Source organism: Spea bombifrons, chromosome 5 (assembly GCF_027358695.1).
Source record: "Spea bombifrons isolate aSpeBom1 chromosome 5, aSpeBom1.2.pri, whole genome shotgun sequence".
Lineage (NCBI taxonomy): Eukaryota > Metazoa > Chordata > Amphibia > Anura > Pelobatidae > Spea > Spea bombifrons.
In genome coordinates, this window is record NC_071091.1 from 16,350,774 (window position 1) to 16,372,878 (window position 22,105).

A 22,105-nucleotide genomic window follows, 5' to 3' on the forward strand; every position below is an offset into this window, starting at 1 on the left:
TATAACAATTAACTTTTAACGACCAATGGTAGATGTATCTGTGTTGACTTCATGTTTTTAGAGGGACAACCTTTTAATTTTTTTCTTCTTCAAGGATTAGGCAGGTGTAAGAAAAGGGGAGAATCAGCTTAGCACATGCCACACGTTCCTCCATGCTAGGGGTACACTAGGGCACTAGAGTTGTACACGTTATGCTCGAATCTAAAGTGAGATGATAGGTTTGGCCACTCCAGAATTTACTCCAGGTATTTACTCCACATTTTCTCTGATCGAGGAAAAGGGTTTTCTGTTGTGTAAAAATGGCCCAATTGTAATCATGCAAATCGAGCCAAAGTAAAGCAGGCTCTCTGTGAAAGTTCTTTAAAACGGGAAGGTTCAGGAGAACTGGAATTAGGACTCATATTAGCATTATGAAGGGCAAAACTGTTTCTCTTGGATGAGCTGGCCGTGTATAATGCGTAGTTAAACCAGAAATATGTCATTCAGCAAATGTGTGTCATGTTACTGTGTAATTCATAAATTACAACCCTTCTGGAATGTTACCTGCACTCGTCTACATACGGTTAGATGCTTCGGCTAGTCGGCTGACACAGCATATTTTAGAATTGTTGATTTCCTTGTTAGCAAATTTGCTATTTTAACGTAAAGCTGACTGTAATGTCATTAATTACTTTAAATTCCACTCCAACTCTATTCTTATGTTAAATGTTACGTGACCAATATTTACAGTCCAACTGCAAGAAAGTTTGTGCTCACACAAATGGAGCTTATGATACCGAGTATGCTCCATTTGTTTATTACCTATTTGAAGTGAAAAGAATATGTCATTAACACCATCTCCTAATGGAGCTATTAGGCTGTCTCAGAGTTCAGAATAAGACAGTTGACTGACACCTAACAGGTATATCTGTGACATGGCTGGCGGGTTGGGTGTACTAAATTGGCCATAGCTGCCATATTTAAGAAAACAGTTTGTGTATTTAGTTCACCATAGAATGTTCAGACGGCCCGGGAGATTATGCCATTATCTAAGTGTGGAGTAGTAAGCTTGGTTGTGTGAATCTAAGTCCTAAATACACAGTGACTTTCAATCACACTGTATTCAGCACTGGCTTCACTTAGGAAGAGGGATTAGGTGATGGTTGTGGAGAAGGTGACAGTTTGAGTTGTTCCAAGTGTATGCTTCATTAGCTGGTACCAAGTTTTTGCTCATGGAGTTTTAGGTTTTTGTAAATCACCAGAGTTTCTCAGTAACTCTTTAAGTATTATATGTTTGGTTGAAAAATAAAGCAGTATAACTATGGTATCTCTAGGGGTTTGTTTGGACCTAACAGGTGGGCTCTATCTATTAAGAGCATTGCATTGTCCACTGATGGTAATAACAATTTAAATATGTTTTGGAGGACAGTGACAACGTTGCTCTAATCCACAATGTGCTTCCACTATTTTGTAAATCTTATTTTCATAGTTATTGTACAATTTTATAGATCTTTATGGCATGGATTTTAGATTTTTATATATTTTTACGGCATGGATTTTAGATTTTGTCTCCTTGGATTCTCCATCTGTGGATTCAGAAAGAGCGTAGGCTTCAGTGGTGCCTTTTCTGCTTCTGAAAGTTGAAGGTGTTGTTGGACCTTTCATTTCTTTTGAGAGGTGCGTAAACGCTTTGGTGCAGTTTGTGGTCCCTGGGAATTGTAGCAGAAGGATAGTATCTAGCTTGTCACATTATTATTGGACCCTTTGCAGGTCCCTAAGGGTGTTTTAATGGCATACCTTACTATATAACATGTAACTGTGTATTAAAAAGGAAAAAAATCTACATTTCTCAAAGTCGAGTGAGGGTAAACAGTTCTCTTTCTTTATTTCCTTCCCTCCTGCGGGCTAATGCCTACAGTTTTTACATCATTTCAAGATATTAGGAAACAAATCAAAGTGGGAGTTCCCCTGGCTGTGGCCCATGGATTTTCACTTGTGACAACCTCTTTTGAGAGGTGATGCGGGTTACAAGGCCAGAATAGCTGAACAAAGCAGTGATTTCACTTTTTGTGAGGGTTGTGTAGTTGTAGGCTTTGTAGCACCATGTTTGTGTCTGTGGCTTGGGATTTTCATAAAACTTGTCACCCAGGGTGGTAAGATCTTAGTCCCCGCAAACATTGTGTATTCTATATCTTAGGTAGGGTGTTCCACACAATTGTGTGAGAGACTCTTAGTTGTTGCTTGTTTTATATGATTGGTAGCTGTGCAGGATAGTTGTTTCTTAGACCACTTGTGTTCAGTGTCTGCTGAGTTCTATAAATTTAACAAATGATGCACATCAAGTGGTCATGTTCATTGAAAAGGTTGTTGAGTGACATCTGAGCGCTGTGTCAAGGTCTGTCTCCTGGCCCAAACTCAGTTTATGGGCTGATTAAAATACCGTAGTACAGCAGCAGAAACCATTAACAGATAAAGGGTTACCTCGGCCTCTTTTGTACTGTCAGCTCCTTTTACACTAGTCCAACCCTACTACTCCTATTGCACATGGCTGCATGATCACCAGCTATAGCATTCCTGTACTTTAGCCCCCTGTATACAGGGTTGTGTATTACGTCCTAAACTACAGGCCATAGGCTTTGGGCCAATATTGTTTGTGATCTGTTTGTGAGTGTTGAGTAATATTGCTGGCCCCAAATTAAAAAAGGTGGGGCAGGAGTAAAGAAAAAATATAAAATAATGATACAATGCCACCCCCCCTGGAAAAAAAATAGCAAGGGCAACTGAGGACATTGCAATCAAGGTACGCTCGACCAGACTCTAAGCTGAGGTGACACGTGTTGGAGGACCGCAAGATGGGCTCTAATCTGGGACACCGCAACTCAACGGTAGCCAAGATTTCTGTCCCACCAACATAAGTTTACTCAAGGGTAGGTCAACTGGTCTTTTGTTGTCTGTAGCCCTCCAAAGATGTTGACCGCTGTAGAGATCACTTGGAAAGGAGTAGCATATGACTGTTTTGCTGGATGATCCCAATCCATCAGGACAGTTTTGAGATGATACCCTGCATAACTTTCTTTCTCACACTGTCAAAACCATGCTGCCTATTTTTTGTAAGGTAGGGTGCATGATACAGTTTATGCCTTTAATTTAGAAATATATTGCTTCACTAAAAATTCCACTTTAGTCTGATATTTGATGAAACACACGCAACTCATTGAAAACCATTGCCACCCACCTTGGCCATCACATTAGTCATCCGTGGCTTTTCAGTAATGTTATGCTATGTGTCCTCTCTGGGTGTGCTTCACTAATTACTGGATACTGGTTAGTTTTAATGTTCAATAAAAAAATGAATAAAATGTGATTTTTTTTCAAAGAATGAAATGTTTTATATGATTCTTTAAACATCTGAGCAAAATACAGAAAATGCTAAAACTGTCCTATTGCCCACAATATCATCTTGGGCGCTTAGACTAAATTACTGTACAATGAAAATTCTGCTCCGAAGCCATATTTTCAAACATTTGATAATTATTTAGCTATTTCAAACTCAAAACCATTTAAAATCCCTGACATGTACAGGGTCAACTATAACATCCTAGAATCATAAAACGTTATAAAAGGAGGCTAGTTTAGTACCCAATAAGGCATTAGCAGCTGTAAATAGAGACCATCCTGGTGGCAGTGACTGGATTATTCTACCTTATACCAGCAGCTTAAATGTTAGACAGTAAAAAGGCAGCAAAAATAATCAGCAGCTTTGCTTTTCACTGGAAACATCCAGACTAAAAAAAAAACAAAAAAAAACACAAAAACAGAAAAAATAATAAACATGTAAAGCTGCACTGGTTTTGCATTGATCTGGAGTAAGTAAACAGGGTTTCCTTGCAGAAAGAGGTGTTTTTAAATGTATAAGGCATACTGTATGCAGAGAGCTCCTAACAAGCAGTATGATGACAGAGCCCCATGTATTGTCCATGTAGAACGTTGCTTTAAGCAGTCTTAGTCCCGGCTGCGTTCTCCTGTGGAGCTCTGTGGCTGCCGGGCCTGTGAGAGTCCGTATTATCTTTGTGTTTCTGTAGGTCATGAAAGTAAGGGTGGGAGAGGGCACTGAATGCCGATATCCGCTTTGCTGGGCTGAATGTCAGGCATTTCTGTAGGAGAGAAAAAAGGATGTGAACGCAGTGGTCGCAAATACATATAATGTCCTACGTCTCCCGTAAGATCTGACCAGTCTAACAGTCCCTCGTTCTGAAGCTGCACCAAATACAGAGATTGCTTTCTACTGGGCCAAGTTAAAATTTACCACTTTGTACTGACATACAAAATAAACCGTTCTGACATGGAATACTTCTAAGAAGTAGTGGAATTAATGATCATGTTTCACTTATACTGGTGAGTAAATGGCCACAGGATTGGTATCTGGAGCCTTAGTATTCCTAGCCTTCCTTAACTTACTGTGCATTTAGTAAGTTTTGTATCAATAAGCATTATCAAGACCTAAAGGATTTGTGCTCTACATTCCAGCCAGAAAAGAATATTATTAACCCAAAAGTCATGGAAATGAAGTAACAAAACCTACAATAAGTAAGTCTTTGCCTTGTTCATCAATGTCTGGCACAAAGTTTTCAATGGGTTGGGGGTGTCTGGAGCGAAAGGCAATCCTTGGAACAGCTACATCGCTTGGCCATTCCTCTTCTTCTGGGAGGCCTATTACACTGCGGGAAACAAGCAGTAAAATCAATGTTAGCAGTCATGCTATGTACACGCGGTATACGCTGCAGAAAACTGATATACATCACTACATTTCTGTGTGCACCAGCTCTTGGCTCATGGATCAAAATGCTGGGCTGCCAAAAGTTGTTGGAACTTCCTCAAGCAATCTTCAGCAGGTTCCATAATATTGCAATTCTTTGTGCACCACTGTATGTTGGTCCCACAAAAATACTGTGTTTACTCAGATATACCAAATGTTAAATCCTCCGAATGGCGAAACTTATTAAGATATCCTCCCTTCATACCCTACAAAGATCATCATGATTGTAAGCTTGCGAGCCGGGTTCTCTCCACCTAATGTATCGGTTTGTCTTAGTCCGTCAATTCTCATCTTGTCATACCCTTTGAATTTATGTATTGTATTAAGCGCTGCGTAAATTGTTGGCGCTTTATAAATAAAAGATAATAATAATAATTCAACTCACAATATAATAAAAATGGCTAACTGCTTCGTTATATTTCGTCCCACAATTTGGAATAGGTTCTTAGAGATCCTTGTAGTTTGTGAGTATTGCACGTAGTGTAAATTTGTGTACAAAAAAAATATCTGCTACCAGGGTCCACATCTTCAACCCATTTAGTTTGGAAAGCCACCAGGGTGCAGTATTGCTTCTCACTTAGAAGCCGACTGGGAGACTAAACTGGTGGCTATTTCCAGGAGACACAAGCAATAGAACACACATACATAGCTTTATACTTTGACTTTAACATCTCAATGTATCCCAATTATTCCACTATTGCTTAGAATACATAGGTGCACCTTTTGGGTGGCAGTACTATTTCTACGTCTACGCTCCAGAAGGTAGAACATACAAGTAACTGCAATCTGAAAATGTGAACAGTACCAGCCAAATGTGTGATTGACAGTGACTTTCTCCTGTCTGAAGAGCTGGTCCTTGATAATTAATATGGGAAAATGTTTGATATGGCACCTACACCTTACTGTTAGTCAATAACCACTGGTTCTATGCGTTACCTTTAGAAATCCTTAATGTTATTAAAACAAAAAGTGCAGCCGCAATAATTTTTCAGAACTTTCCTCATACTCACTCAAAGATTTTTCCTAGTTGATCAACATCTGAATTTCCACGAAAGAGTGGCCTTTGAAACACAAAGAAAAACATCTAGATCAGTAATCTTTACAATTTGGTTTTAAACCACACTGTTGTGTCGCAATGATCCATTTGGGTTACTTTGGAGATCATAAAATGTATTTTTCCACGAGAATGTTCCTTGGTGTCAATACTGCTGCTTTAATGCATAAATCTGAAACACTTGCCGCTTATTACCGTACTTACCCACAGCATTGTTTATTGCCTGCCTAAGAGGGACCAAGGCTAATATATTGTCCATCTGTTTTTAATAGCAAATATTGGTACTGGTATTTATCAATGAGTCTGGTGCAGGGGTCTCCAAACTGCGGCCCTTCAGCCTTTGCCGGCCTCTTAGCGAAAAGCGGAATATGGGAGATGCAGTCCTACAAAAGCTGGAGGGCCGGAGTTTTGGTCTAAAGCCCACACTGCAAGGAATGTTAGGTCTAATTATACATTATAACAATTATTATTGAGTGTTCTAATTTGGAACAATAAAACAAGGCATACGGATCCAGATTCTTGTCAAGATAAAATAAAGACTCCTAAAAAAAGGAGGCCCCAGAGACCCAACCACACTCCCTGCAGAACCGTACGTATGGGAGGCTGCTAAGAATGGTAGCTCACATTAAATCTAACTCATCGTTAGCTCCCATGCTTTATTCAGCACCAGAAAAGGAGAGACTGAGAATATACTCAAGGTTTAGCAGTACCCCTTTAATTTTTTGGGTATGAATCTGAAACTGATGCTTAAAAGAGTGAAATGCTTTCTGAATAAAGCCTGACAATAGAGCGGAGCTCTGCCATGAGTCACGGAGCAGTCAGATGAAGGATTCATTTTCCAACTTTCCTTCTCAGAGACACAATGCCGTGAACGTCCGATCCCATTGACTATTTCTTCTAGGCCGTATGTCCATTTATCTCCACCACCTACAGAGTGCTAACCTGAATGTATAAATTTACTTCCCAGTATTTGTGATGTTTAAATTGTAGAATACACTGTAAGAGTTAAACTGGTTAACACAGCAAGAGAATATTCCTGAATACACATATCATGTACTGATCATTTCTAAAATAGTTAATGCTGAGGGACCTATTCAAGTTCAGTACGCGACACAATCTTTTTACATGATGTGCAGTGACCCAATTTCCCACGTTTCTAATAATAATAGACCCAAAGATTCATTCTTCACGGTCATGCTAATTGTCTGCTATTCTCCTCCACAAGGTCCCCAACTGCATGGTCAGACTTTGCATACATCAACACAAATAATAATGATAATAAAAATTAAATGAATTAATAAATGATAAAGGAAACTGTGCTGGACTAATGGAGCCATGAATACTAGGTGGCCTGAAATTATTTTATTGAATACAAAATATAAATTAAAATGTACCTCAGATTGGAAAAGCAGACAGACAACGGTGGTGAAGCACACAACCAGTGCGGACAATGTCACTAGGCGCTGTGAACGTGATTATGAGAAAACACACTACTTCTGCCACAGCGACACTAGAGAAATGTCCTCTGAGGCACAACTTGCTTCCTTTTTGTTCACATTATTTAACCCCTTAATGACAAAAATGCATTGTTTTCAATGGGTTTAGGGATCGCCCATTGTCCTTAAGGGGTTAAGATCCATAGCTCACATATTCTGTGCCTACCCCAACCTGTTGCACTGTATCCTGGTGGTCCTGTGATTGAACCTCCAGCATCTAGCTTGCCCTGTTTTTAGGCTGTCCAGAAATCTGGCATGCCTGCTCTTTTGGATTCAGCATTTGTAGGACTTTGACCTCTGGCTTGTTTACGTTTACTCTTTTTGGATTATCTCAGGATTTGTCACCTGATTGGTTTCACCCTGCAAATGAGTTCCTTCTTACCTCTGAATAATGAAAAAAACATCAAAACCATGCATAATTTATATGCAAACATTTATGAAATGATAGGTGCACAGATGATGACTCAAACACTTGACCTATACATTGTCTACCTTTATGCGGTGCTGACTTTAATGGTCATGGTTTGCTACCAAAATGTTAACCAAACCCTTCATACTTCTGCAAGAAAACAGCAACATTTACCAATAAGAAGAAAAATTACAACATATTCAGCTCCAAAGGCATCTCAGTATGATGCCCCATCTTGAAGTTTCAGCTGCCAGATCTAAGTGTTGGCAGCCTCCGTCCCCCAATTGTCACACAGTGTCCTGTGCATGCGTCCTTCAATCAAACACAAATCTACAGACGGTGGCACAAAGAAGACAAAAGCTTTACTCAAACAGGGCGGCTTCCGTAATAGACTCTGTCTGACATGGGTTGCCACCTCTGGTGTGCTACAAAAGAAAAAATATTTCCTTTCAGATTTGTAATAATAAAGCATTAATCGATTGCGCAATTAACTGAACACATGTTGAGGATTTAATACTTAAACAATATGCATAAACTAAAAGCACAATATTTATGATCATGAGGGGGGATCCTAAGGCCCCTTTAGAGAAGCAGGGGTCCTCGTGTGCTTAACTTGCAAAAAAGTATTTCTGCAAACCCAGAACATAGAACTAGAAACACTGAAATAGCAAAATAGGACGTCCGAAGTCAAAGAGTTACTATTCTTTACCTTCTTCTCATTCACATGAAGTAATGGGTTATTTTCATTTAGAACCCATGGACACAGCTATGCCAAATGGTTAAGCTGGCAGTTTATCTAAACCCCATCAGGTCATTGGAGAACTTTCAACATGTTCTCAGAGATTTACACGGTTATAATCAGGCACAGAGCCACAAATGCATTGCAAGCTTTTCTTGCGCATAATATTGCTATCACAGATGTTGTTTTATATGGGAGGCTTTGGCACGAAAATCACAATGAATTCATGTAATCATTTTCAAGCATGTCAAAATAGCCACAAAATTTTGGTTCCGTACCAATAATCCATTGTGTCGTCATTTTGGCTTCTTTGATCTTCTTCCCTGGAATAAGTCCAGCAAAATATTCTCACGGCCTCAGGTAGTTGTCCTTAACCCTTTTCCCGTTTATCTCTGCATTACATTTACCTTCCAGAATTTAGTAATGTGCTGTATGTGGACTCAACAGCTTCTTGAAGGGAATCCAAGCTTTTCGTGAACACCCGCTGTACTCCTCTCAATCAAGTCAGCAAATATTTACTGGCTGAAACCATCTGCTTGTGAAAAAGAAATCTGACAATAGGCGCCGTGTTGTTCCTGTTTTAAAGCCACCCATGTTTTTGGTACAAAGGTCTTTTCTCTAATAATCATTTAAAAATGATTCCTGACTCCTGAATACAAGGGCTTGTTGCCCCTGCTCCAAAAAAACGTATTGGAGAACAGCTTGCCTTGCCAGCAGTAGTGATGCCTTGCCAGTGATACCATTTTCAGCCACTATTCCCCGATGACATAAATAACAAATACTTTAAAGGAACAGCCATTCCTTATTTAACATGTTCCTTTTACCTTGACGTCCTTCAGAGCCTCCCTATTCCCTGCAGAGAGTTTCCCATAAAATCACCACGTGGCTCCTCCCCTTTCTAGTTAACTTTTCCCAGCATGGATGGAATGCTGCAGGGTTCATTTCTGAACCCAGCCAGTGAGGGAGAAAAAAAGGGAGCATGCTCCTATTGACCAAAAGTTTGTACAAAAAAAAGAAATCAGATAATTTTCAAAGCTTTTTAAGTAATGCGCATAATTTTTCTTCTCAAGGATCATCATCACCATGTGGATTAGAAAGATGGACATGGAGCAACAATACAGATTCAGCGAATCAGGAACAAGCTAGGTCAGTATATTGGGGAGCCATTGTAGAAGAGGAGTAGGCATCAGTAGACCGTAGGAGACATCCATGGGCGAGCAGGTGAGTCCTGACACACTGCCAGGTCTAATGTGCACGTAAGTGTAATGCTGCATGCACGAACACTGCGGTCTTCCCTAGCAGCAGAGTTTAGGGTTGGCCCTCCAGCAAAGAATGCGGCATGATGGCCAACAAGCTGACATTAAAGAAAAATGTCACAATTCCTTAAAACATAACATGATCACAATGCTACATCCTTCTGAGCTGACTTAACCTTGCATTTACATTTAAACTTTGAGGCGCTGATCGGGGAACGGAAAAGGCTGCTGATTGGTCAGTGACCATCTGGCTGTTTCTCTGAAGAATAAAACAAGTAAGGATCCAATCGTGTAGGGATAGTAGTATGGAGTAGGTGGCTTGAAGAAGTCGCCCACAATTATGGTAATAACAGTTAAAAGAAAAAAAAATCACTGTATGCTGGCAGCTGATCTATTGTTAGATTAACTTGTCAGCATGCAGGAACAATTGCGTAATCATAGATAACATGCAGGGATCATACATCTTAACATAAGAATTAATATGTTTAAGTTATAACCCATGCTTAAGCAAATAATAAAATGGTTACACGCTATGTAGATCACAGAGACTGTCGTTTAAATGATAACATGCAATATGGCAATGCCCCCCATAACTTCTTGGGAAACGGTTTGTTGATTTTAAAAAAAGATGCCAAAAGATGCCAAACAAAATAAAAATAGCTCTGAATCTACAAAAAATTAATAAACAGAGCTTAAATAATTCTTTATGTTTTGTTAATTTTGAATAGTTCCACAGAAAGTTTTATTAAATATTCTGAATCAATACATAGAATTCCAGTTTGGGTAAAGCCACAGATGGTTTATCCAAGTGCTGAAAATGCCCATTACGTAGCGGCTAAAAAGCACAAGATATTGACAATTTTATATCCTTTAGCGATAGATCTAAAGTCTGTTGGAGGTCCCCTTCATAATGTATACAATCATGAGCAAGCAAAGCACAATGAAAGGTATTTTAATAAACAGGAAAAAGTCCAATTCAAAGGTCAGAATGGAACCTTGTAAATACTAAACCTTTGCGTGAGAGCATTTTGTGTATACGTTTAACAGATCTTCCAATTATAATACTAAAAGGCAAAAAGCGTAAAAAAAAAAATAAAAATAAATCACTTGCATTTAATTTATCTGATGGACACAGCGTGTGCTGGTCTGGCCGCAGAGCGATCACAGAGTGGTTTCTCACGCCTTGCTGATTTTTCTAGGAGATTCTCAAGTTGAAATACCATAAAAGTTTGTGAAGCGGTAAGAGTTAAACATTGCTGATGCCATGTCCAATCTAGACAAATCCTTTAATGTAATCAGTGTGAACCTCCAGTGCTCGCCCCCCTGACTCTGAGCCTACATTCTCAGCTTCTGGACAGGATTTTGTACTTGTTCTGCATTCTCTATTAGAGGCCAAGGTCACAGGGAATCACATTAAAAGGCACCTGTGTCGTGGGAAAAGCCTCCGATATTCATAAAATTGCAGTTGCAAAAAAACAAAATGGAAACTCCATAGTATAAGCATGAACGGCTGTTCAGGAAATAGGGTTAGCAAATTTCTATTTCCATTATCGCACAATGCCAGCAAATAAATAGATAATAAAAAGTGCTGTTAGAAACCTGTGTTGCACATAAAAATGGAGTCCCTAATAATATGGAGGGATGACATGGGAACCTAATTCCCAGAACAGACCTGTACAGTAAAAAAAAAGTTGTCTTGGCGTTACATGTCTTTAGTGTTTATACCCTTTGATAAATGTTGCCTGTTTTGTAATCATTGGGTTTATTAGGTTTTCTTTCTTTAAAGGTCCACCAACCCCATTTCATGCAAAATGCATATTGAAGTCCATTCTGCATAGACTCCTATCCAATCTTTACTGCATGCAAATCGGTGCATTATTTAGTTATTGGAGTGAGTGGTCTAATGAGACCCCCTGTTTGTTTCAAGCAGCCAAAAGTGGGCTGAGACTGTGAATGGGGTGCTGGCCACAGAGTAATTATACAGAGAATTATTATTTAGACACTTTGCCACCTTAGGACATACTATTACGTCCTATAAAACAGGCCCTAGATGACCAGGGACGTAATGGTAAATCCTATGGGTGTTACACAGGCAGTATATTTCCCTGCCGGTACCTGAGAGATCAGGATGTCATTCAACAGCCTCGGGTCTCCTCTGTCAGCAGGAGCATGTCACCGTGACATTATTGGGGTACCATCCAGTTCCATAAGAGATCTCTGAGGTCTTTAAAAAAATAAGTCTTGAAAATCAAAATAATAATAAAAACTAAAAATGAAAAAATGTTTTTTTATTGTATATTTTTTTTTACCTCTCCCTCTAACAATATACCTACTTATAAATAACCCCTTCTTTGTCCCAATTAAAGTTCCAAATTAAGTAAAACAATGTAGTATGTAAGGAAGAATTTTACCCCCTATTAAAATAAAAAAACCTATGCATGTGGGAAATTATTCTACTTAGGGGATGTTGCTTGGCATTAAATTGTGAATGTATATATATATATATTTTATCAGTAGCACCTAATTTGTGGAAGTACGGTAATTCTAACTAAAATTGGGAAATTTGACATACTAATTGAAAGACCATACAAAGAAATTGTAAAACTGGTATAAACAGAAAGCCCCAGCTGTCTTTGGAAAAAACAATATCTCATTTCTGTGGGTACACTAAACATGGAAAAGAGGAATCGTGGTAAAAATGCCAGTCACTTAGGGGGGGTTAACCCCTCTGCGACAAAGGGGTTAATGAGGGTGTCAGGAACAGTAAACCGTCCAGTTAATACAATGGAGGCTCTCCTTTCGCTGCCGAATTACAGATGAATTAGAAATGTGTGTCTTTCCTTTGAAGCTGACGGGTTCCATTCTCAGCTTTCCTTGTCATATTGTGCCTGTAATCCTGATAGCACTTCATCTGCCGGGGCCCCTTTCTCTATAGTCCCTTAGCTTCTCAAATGCGCAGGCTGCATATGTTTCTTGTGTCCAAGGCTTCTGTCTAGATCGCCGTATGTTGGACTGCAACTCCCATTATTCACAATCCATCAAAAATAATTCTGATGTCAGTGAAAGTGGGACACATTTCATACTTGGCTTTACTTGCCCTAACATTTGGCCTAGAACCCCCCCCCCAATCTTTTTATATCTCTGTATAATATTCACATCATAAAACATTAGTTTGTACATGACACCAGGATCTATTTGGAAGAACGGCTATTTGCTAAGAAAACAAACATGTTAAATATGAAATATTTATTGTTATTAAAATAAAAAATGTGTATTAAGTGATATTCCTGACATCTTGTATTTAGGTTCTACAAATATTTTAGACCGTCCTGTATTTGTCAGCTAGGAATACCAAATAAAAGATTATTTGCTGGCCAGTATAATTATTATCTTATACAGTTTTTTTTAACAATTTAATTAGAAAAACAAGTGAAATGGATTTTAGATGTGTGATAACATTTTAACCACTTACATTCTATTTGACTGTTAAAGGCATTTCTTTGTCCATCGTGTTGAATTAGGATGCTTTTGTAAGCACCTCTAGGCATACTGTACCTCCTAAGTTTTGGGGACTGTCCCGTGTAGTTGCCGGCGGGTAGGTTGGATCATAGATGGGTAGGGAAGATCACCTGATCTCTCCTGACTTTAGAAGGGAGCTGTAGAATCAATGGAGGTCTGTGCTTTTGCCAAGGTGGCTCTTTTGAGTATGTTGGTTGGCAGTACAACCCAGATCGTGCCCTTCCTGGGTCCCTTTACACCCCTCCCTGAACCTCTCAAAAGGTGTCCCGATTTAGCTTTCACGTTCCTCTGTAAATACCCTCAATTTGTAATTTTATACATTTTATGTACATCGTGGTATTACAAATGGAATATAAAAGAAAAGGTGACAGAAGCCATGTTACTGTGTGGACAAGCTGCTTTGTTTCGATAGTGGAAATCATATTAGAGTCTTGTATGCTATTTAGTTCTACAACAGACTGGGAACGAGAGCGTTTAACCAGCTGTCCCGGAACTCTGGCCAAGTCAACGGGTTCCATGCTTTTTGCGTTTATATTTAAAGTGACAGTCCCATGATTTATATTGCAGCACGTCCACATGATCAAAACTTAGAGTGTACCTGCTATCGAAAAATGACAAGGTGGAAGTTTTCACCTATACATTGTATTAGTAGAAAAGAAGTCGGACATTTTAAACAAACTCATTAGGCATATCGGAAGTCCCAGGCACTAGCATATTTCATGCCAGTATAACTTCTTATTCACAAGTTTGATAAAGTTGATTTCACTAGCACAATGGATATATTATGAGTTATACTTAGCCGCAGTGGACCTTGTCACCCACATTTCTTTTGTATGACAGATCTACTTAAAATGGCAATGGAACGCGTCTCATATGTTACCATTTTTATTAAGTACATATGATGAGTGTCCCTTATTATCTTACCTTGCAGATCCACGGATAATTACTACAGAATCCCCCTATGCATCTGCTTATTTCTCCATGCAGGAGTGCTGCTTGCCAAAGCGCACGCTCCATACTCATTGCCAGCTCCAGCTCTGGCTTGCAAAAGAGTTCCAGGGGGTCTAAAGAGAGCGCTTTCCTGTCACCGATTGGCTGCTTCGAGCAGCCAAAAGCGGTGCAAAAACCAGACCAATGCCAGAGCTATTTAGAAGAGGACATGGTCAAGTAGGACAGAACCAAAGTGGCACCTGAAAGCTATTATAGCCTCTGCAGGGTGACTGTAGTTTACCACTTCCTACGTCATGATAGGGCGTCTCAAAAGGTTCCTGGAAGAAGCATTTATATACAGATTCCTGGAATCCAGTGTCAATTCACTTTTATAAAGTCTTACTAACCTCAATAGCCTAGCAACACAATATTTGCTGACTATTACTTTTAGTTGCCAGCAATTCAGAAGTGGATTTGTTAACTCATCATGTACAATTGCAATCGACAAAACAACTCAATGGGGAAACTTGCAAAAAATATGACTTGTTTCCCTATCTGTGACTGGTTTCATTTTTCTGGTTAGCCAACGGTTTCTGTTACCACACTCCTGAGCCCTGCATCGAAGCCTGGCATGAATGGAAGCTGGGGAAAAAACCACAACTGAATTGCCTGGTACTCACTGTAACAGTCAAATCCAACCGCAGTTTAATACTGTTACCGAGTTTTACAACGGCTATCAATCAAGCAACTGTTGGTACTTAAGAAAACATCTGTCCAAAAAATCCCCTACAAAATCAAACGTGAAACTTATAACGCTATTTAAAACTAACATTTAAGCCTTCGAGTGTTATAAGGGGGTCCCCAACCTCCCAGAACCATGAAACCAAGCACCTTCTAATAGGTGGCTTCAAGTCTTTTTCCAAAGAATTTAGTAATGTCAACAGTTCCTTTGTAAAGTATGATAGTACATCGCATTCTGGGCCCTATACGCTATTCTATTGCACTGTTTATTTGTGGTGCTCGGCTGTAACTAGAGGAGTGTTTGCCAGTTGAGATGTGAACTGAGCCAGAACGTGGGCTTGGTTCATTGATCCATGGTTGAGCTGAACCCCGTGGACCCTAGAAACACTAACTGTGTAATGGCAGAAAAGAATCAAATGGCCTCTGAAGTTCTCTTATTTTTAATAAAAACGCTACCGTCTTGTACTTAATGCCTTGATACGTCTTCCTATATATTCCAGGATCCAACTGGCTTTTCCTACTGCTTCCCTATACTGCCTGCTTACATTTCACTAATCCGAAATGATAACTTTCAGGTCCCCTCCTTTTCATGTAGATGTCAGCAAATTACCAATCAGTCTGTATGATGTCCTAAATGCATGACTTTAGGCTTGGCCTCATTACATTTTAGGTCTCACACATTAAAATGACTGACGTGGAAGAGTTTGAGTTGGCTTCCCTTTGACTCACACTCCTCCACATGTAAAACTATGAAGTCTAAATTCATGTGGACTAAAGGGTTATGTTTGCTTTGACTTGGGACAGAGAGAAATGGGAAATGAAGGTCAAAAACAGTTGGAAATCTTTTCTTGGGCGGCCTTGGATTAAGTCTTATTGTATTTTCAGTGCTTTATTTATTTTGAAAGTTTTGTTAGGGATTTTCTTCAGCAAATGAAATATAAATTTGACTTTTCGGTGATAGCGCCAAGAAAGAGAGATATACAGAACCCTGCCAAGTTTCTAAACCATACTCTTTTACAGTTCAGTTAATTTAATCTATGTGGGGATGTTTCAAGAAGCCACCATGACTTCCTGTTCACAATATTTTGCATGGTGATTCTTCCTGATTACATTATTCATTCGCTTAGGTGAAAGGTGTTATGGCAGCCTAAGAAGCATTTGCAATGCCAGCAGTATCTATTTGCGGAGTTTCTGAATCACATGGAACACGCCGTGATGTCAGAGCAACACCTACATATTGTCTGAAGAGCTGCGCATGATGCCAAAATGTGTTAAGGTTACATGGACATCAGATGGACATCATCAGTGGCCAAGATCTGGACTGCACAGCGGTCACCCCATTAACTTTATTATTAAAGCAAATTACCGTATGCCTACCCCTCAACATTCCAGGTGTCCAAATTGGGACAGTTGTGTTGGAGGGCGTTAAGAGGTGGGACTGGCCCCAGAAGCACCAGGGAAGGACCACTTGCAGGACCAGAGGAAGGACCACTTGCCTACTCCACTGAACAGCCACCTCACCATTACATTACGGGTCTTTTTTTGCGGGACATTGGTTAGAAAGTCCTATGTTCAAGCTATTTAAGATACAAAATGTGATATACAGTCTCTCTGACATGGCTAAATAACCAATAATCATAGAACGTCACAGGGATCTCTTATGCTCGATGAAGACAGTTTTTTTTATCCTGTCTCCATTTGAGAATTTATTATTGTTTTGGCCCATTTCCTCTTGTGAGGAAATTGTTGGACCGGGAAAATGCTGACAGCAGACCACTATGTTCTGGCGACAGAATACACTGTGAGATTAAGGTGTGCTTTATTAATGCAGTTTAATTCAGATAGGCGCCCCTGCTGTGACTACAACTCCCATGAGGCTTAAGTTGCATTCTGGGTTAAATCTCGTACCTCACCTGCTGTGGACTACAACTCCTAATATTCAGTCAACTTCTTTCCATCTGTTGCGTTCTACAAATCACAGGACAACCATCTAACCTCTTGTAAACTATCTTTTAAACGTACACAGGATCAAAGCCCACCCTATCCTTTTTTAAAAAACAATTAAATTAAAAATTTAATTATCAATTAATCAAACTTTAATCTGAATCGCCAGTTGATAGTTTTCAGTCAGTGCCTGCTTGGTGACTAAAATGATGTAGAGGGTTATTAGAGAGAACATTCGAGTTAATTAATATTGCAAATCAGATTCTGAAAACCATAGACTACCAAAAATATAATTTTCAAGCGAGTGATGAAGAACTCTTACTTTCGACGGAACATTTCTGCAAATATACATCCAACACTCCAAAGATCCACTGGCGTGGCATAACTGGACTGTAATAAAACTTCAGGCGCTCTGTACCACAAGGTGACAACCTGCAGAAGAAAAGCAAGCTATTAGCCAAGGATCGTTTCTAAAAAAAAACTCAAGACGCATCATCCTGGGTTCTATCAACTCAGAAAATATCAACTTAAAATAATAGGGGTGTTTTCTGTGGGGTCACCTGTGGGTTCCACTTTCCTACTTGAATAGTCACAAGTGAAAGCATGTGACAGATGCTTAATGTGGTGGTGGCACCTGTATAAATATTAATCAGCGGGGGAATAAGAACAAAACTGCAGTTGTAAAAATGTAATAGACCAATTTTAAGTATATTTATAATACAAGCAAATAATATTCTTTCATTTAAGATGATTATGTATCAGGATCATATAAAAGCTTTACTATTAGTTGTAACATGGCAATGGTACAGGTCCCTGCACCAGGATTTCTGAGGGGCCCCAAGAGGTTAAATACTTTACATACATACTGACACTAACTCATATACACTCATGCATACACACTGTGCAAGCTGCCGCACCGCTACCTATCTACGGCGGTGTAATAAAAATACTGGGGCCCCTGTGAGAGAAGTATGGTCGGGACCCCCAAGCTCCTCCTACACACATAGAAACATACTTACAGACACTAACATACTTACACGGAAGAATTCTTACACATACTATCATACTTAACACACAAATACACGTACTTTCATACTGTAACATAATAATATAATAACACATACTAACACACACATCAACTAACAAAGTTACACATGCCCTAACACACTGACATACATGCACACGCCTCCTAACTTACACACACATACAGTAACATACACAAACCTACAGTAATACATACACAGACTTTATACTCACACACACAATCTTTCTTTGTTGGCTCAGGACAGGGTAGCTCTTCTGCTCCCTCATGTCAACTTTGATAAGATATCAAACATTCATTTATTCCAATCCAAAATAAAAATAAATAACAAAACGCCAACAAATTCAAGTGTATTACAATAAACGAGCAAATCTACGTGTATGGCCCAAAAGGCAAATTACTGCCACAGTAGTAGCCGTAATGCAATAAGAAAGCTTTTAGTTGTTGAAATGCCTGGTTTTCTCTTTTATATAAAGTACATGTGCCTGTTTTCTGAACTCAGGTGCTGTTTTCAGTTTCTATTTTGTACCATTTTCTGTTTGGTTAAACATGTAGAATAAACGGAAGCATCCAATACACCAAGCCAAGGTGCAGCAATCAAATACTTTGTCTTCAACACGCTTTACTAAAGCACCACTTGGCGAGAAAGATACAGAAGTATCTTTAATCGCTAGTTTCAATTATTTCAATGGGACTGATCTCCTAGCAGTGACTGCTCCAAAACTGGGACGAAAGGAGGACAGCGGAGCGTGTTATATGCTACAGCTTTGGTGGGGAAATAGACTGTCCCTTTAACTGCCAGCATGTAAGAGATATTGCCAGGAAAATCACCTGAAAAGCTAACATTATATTAACAATTACAATATCTCTGGTGCATTGCGGACAGTCTCATCAATACGACTCCTGCCCATGGTCACCAGAAGTGTCTTCCAAATCCCTCTAGAAGTCAAATTTTAACGCCATTAAGGGTTATTTGCCATAATCAGTGTCACTACACAGACTCTCACAGCCAACTCATTTTGGAAACTGAGACTAAAGAAAAATGCATTCTTTAAAACTGGGAAAAAAACTTTAAGTACAAGCTGCAGCTCTGAAGGGACAGCTACATGTCTTCTCCATGGTCAGATGATTCTAGCCACTGACTGGCTGCTTGAAATCAATGGGAGCTCTGCTTTCCCCCCCGCAGCTTTTGCTGACCTGGTGTTAAGGCTGACCCGCAGTAAGTATATCATGTGTAAGGCAGAGGCGTATCTAGTGAAAATAGCGCCTATAGCAAGCACTGAAATTGCACACCTGTCCAAACTTCGACACATTAATTCACACTCTTTACTACCCCCTCTCCCTCCCTTGTCACTTTCTAACCCCTTTTCCTCCCCTTTCCCTACTACCCTCTTCCTCTCCCCCTTTGTAGTTCTCTCACCTTGAGGTCCAGTGACGGGAGTCTTCCTGCACTGCTGCTGTGCCCGCTGCTTCACTGCTGAGCGCCGTAATATGACGTCATATTTCGGCGCTCAGCAGTGAAGCAGCGGGCACCAGCGAGCGGCTTTTAAACGCTGTCTTTTTTTTTTTTTGATGCGGGGGAGAACGAGGGACGCCGAGCCGTTGCTAGGCGTCCCTCTCTCTCCTCCGCATCAAAAAAAAAAAGACAGTGTTTAAAAGCCGCTCGCTGGTGCCCGCTGCTTCACTGCTGAGCGCCGTCATATTGCGGCGCTCAGCATGAAATGCCGTCACCGGGACGGAGGCAGAGGGCTTGTGGAGGAGAATGAGGGGCGCCGAGCTGTTGCTAGGCGCCCCTCTCTCTCCTCCGCATCAAAAAAAAAAAAAAAAGACGGCGTTTAAAAGCCGCTCACTTGCGCCCCCTTTCAAATGGCGCCTATGGCACGAGCCATAGCTGCCGTACCCTAGATACACCTCTGGTGTAAGGAACTGTGTTCGGTCAAACATATCTCCTGTACAGGATATAGCTGGGGCAGGCAAAGGGGCAAATACACATGAGGCATTCTGCAAAATCCCCCAAAGCCTTTGCACCACCTGGATTTAACGCAACGTCCCATATCCATTAAAGTGCATGTCGCAGCGGCTAAATATGTTCGTATGATGAAGGCTTTGGGGCAACTTTCCCTTTTGGTCTATCCATCTCTGGCCGCACCCTTCTTGTTTTTGGTCTCCTACTCATGTATTAAAATTAATCCAAAAGTCTTCAAAATGTAGCAAAATCAGTAACACATCTTGAATCTGATTTTTCTGATTGCGTAGAACAATTGTATGACAGGTCACCCTTTCAACGGACAAAATAAGCGGAGCTGGATCTTACATCCCTTTGACAAAATCCAACGCACTTTCGCATGTTCCAGATTTCTTTTATAATCCACTCCCTCTCACCATGGGAACCAAACAAATATTTGCGGGCATTCTTACAAGTTTCTAGATAAGAATACATAAAAATTGTCCTCAGCCCTTAAGCCAGTGACTGGCTCTCAACAAACACATTATGACTGATTATTCTGTTCTTTATATAGCACATATTTATCAGGGAAGCATTGTTCAATGAATGTTTCACAATACAGAACTATTGTTACAGGTACAAAGTAAGTTGGCATACACTTTAGTAGGTAAGGAACATGGTACCTGATCTAGTGAATGAATGAACCGAGAATGTAATGCGGTCTCTTTAAAGGGACAGTTTAGTGTCCCAGACACCTCTACTATAGAAGAATGCACATTAATGTACTCTGTGATTCACTCTAACCCTCTAAAAGTACTTTTATATGCATTCTTCCACAAAAATATAAATAACAACAAAATAAACACCTGACACAGAAGTTATAGCCATGCTGAACGTCCTTGTTTTGCCATGATCTGAAATGTCCTGCCACTGATTGGCTGCTTAAGCTGTCAATCAGTGGCAGTAAAAACTTCCAATGAAATCAATGGGGTTCTGCTGAATCCCCCCCCATGCACTAAAATGGGGACCACGTGAATATTTAAAAGACATATGATAGCTGGAGTGTCCCTTAAAAGAGACTGTCTAATGTCCCATTCAGCCTCGCCGACAAAGAATGTATATTAAAGCACTGTGTAAGGAATAGGTATTCTTTAACCTCTCAAACAATGACATCACTTACCAATAAGAGAAGATGCAGCTCCGGAGCTGCAGCGCAACACCCCTTCTGTAGTCCAGAACTAGTACAAGCATCAGGACTTATTTCCTGCAAGCCTAGGAGTGAGGCATTTTTACATTTTTAATTCTGTTTTGATTTTGGAAATGGACCAATATTATTCATTTTTTTTTAACCTTTTTGTATATTTTTTAAGTATTGAGTTTTAACAAAGAAGATGTAAAGGTGAAAGATATTGCCTACAACTCACTGATAAGCTTTTATACCTTTGGAGTTATACTGAAAGATTAAAAAAAAACATCTAGCCACAAAATATTGGCACCATCTGCTCGTCCACAATTTTAAATTTAACTACCGATCTCGCTCTTATTATATCAACGTGGCACAAAAACCTGATTGAAAACAAATCCAAAACAATTATTTAAGTTACTAATGGTATTTTCTGTTTTGTTCTTGTGTTTATTGAAAGCAAAAAAGTGGAAATGCAATTCTCTCGATTTCTTTGAAATGTGCTGCTAATCTTTGCTGTTTCTTGGAAGGTGGTAGTTGGAGGATGTTACCAAAAAAAACATTGAACGAGCTACCGAAAGCATGATGCCTACCTCACCTGACATCCGTGTTTCTAAAAGAAAATTATATGATAGATAAGCCGTTTCAAGCTGTTGTGATTACATTCCCAGCTGTTGTTGATTGGTTGGGGGTGAAAGGAGTCCTAGTCTAACAAAATCTGCATTTGGTTAATGCCGCTAACTTGTTTTGTCCATGTAGGTTTTAATGCATTTTATATATGTATATATATCTATATCTATTGTAGGGGACAGCTCACGCATGGGGCGGCAATGACAGTTTCACACAGGTTTCAAACGTAAAAGCGCGTTTATTTAGATGTTGTAGTCACAGAGCACCTTGTAAACAAAACAAACTGTAAGCCTGTCCGGCTCTAACTAAACAGCAGGATACCTCTCTAGCAGCCTAAGGTCTGACGCAAAGCAAAGTAAAGTAACCAGTTTTGTATGGGGTAAAGCTTCATACCTGGTGGGCTGCAGCGCTGGCTGTAGCTG

At 39.8% G+C, this 22,105-nt stretch overlaps 1 protein-coding gene and 1 long non-coding RNA gene across 2 annotated transcripts in view; both read right to left on the reverse strand.

Annotated features, from left to right (window-relative positions):
* Positions 1–3,107: 3,107 nt before the first annotated feature.
* The window catches only part of CDK6 (cyclin dependent kinase 6), a 73,799-nt gene continuing 54,801 nt past the window's right edge, over positions 3,108–22,105 (reverse strand). Inside the window, exons 5-8 of the mRNA XM_053466495.1 lie at positions 17,206–17,315; positions 5,806–5,856; positions 4,562–4,697; positions 3,108–4,133 (exon numbers count right to left, since the gene is read on the reverse strand). Coding sequence (XP_053322470.1) covers positions 3,972–4,133; positions 4,562–4,697; positions 5,806–5,856; positions 17,206–17,315 — 459 coding nt within the window. The 3' untranslated portion in view covers positions 3,108–3,971. The remainder of the gene's footprint in view (positions 4,134–4,561; positions 4,698–5,805; positions 5,857–17,205; positions 17,316–22,105) is intronic.
* On the reverse strand, positions 7,483–7,787 carry LOC128496731 (uncharacterized). Its single transcript, XR_008354254.1, has 2 exons — positions 7,691–7,787; positions 7,483–7,583 (listed from the first exon to the last, which is right to left on the reverse strand). It is a non-coding gene; the product is annotated as an uncharacterized LOC128496731 (long non-coding RNA).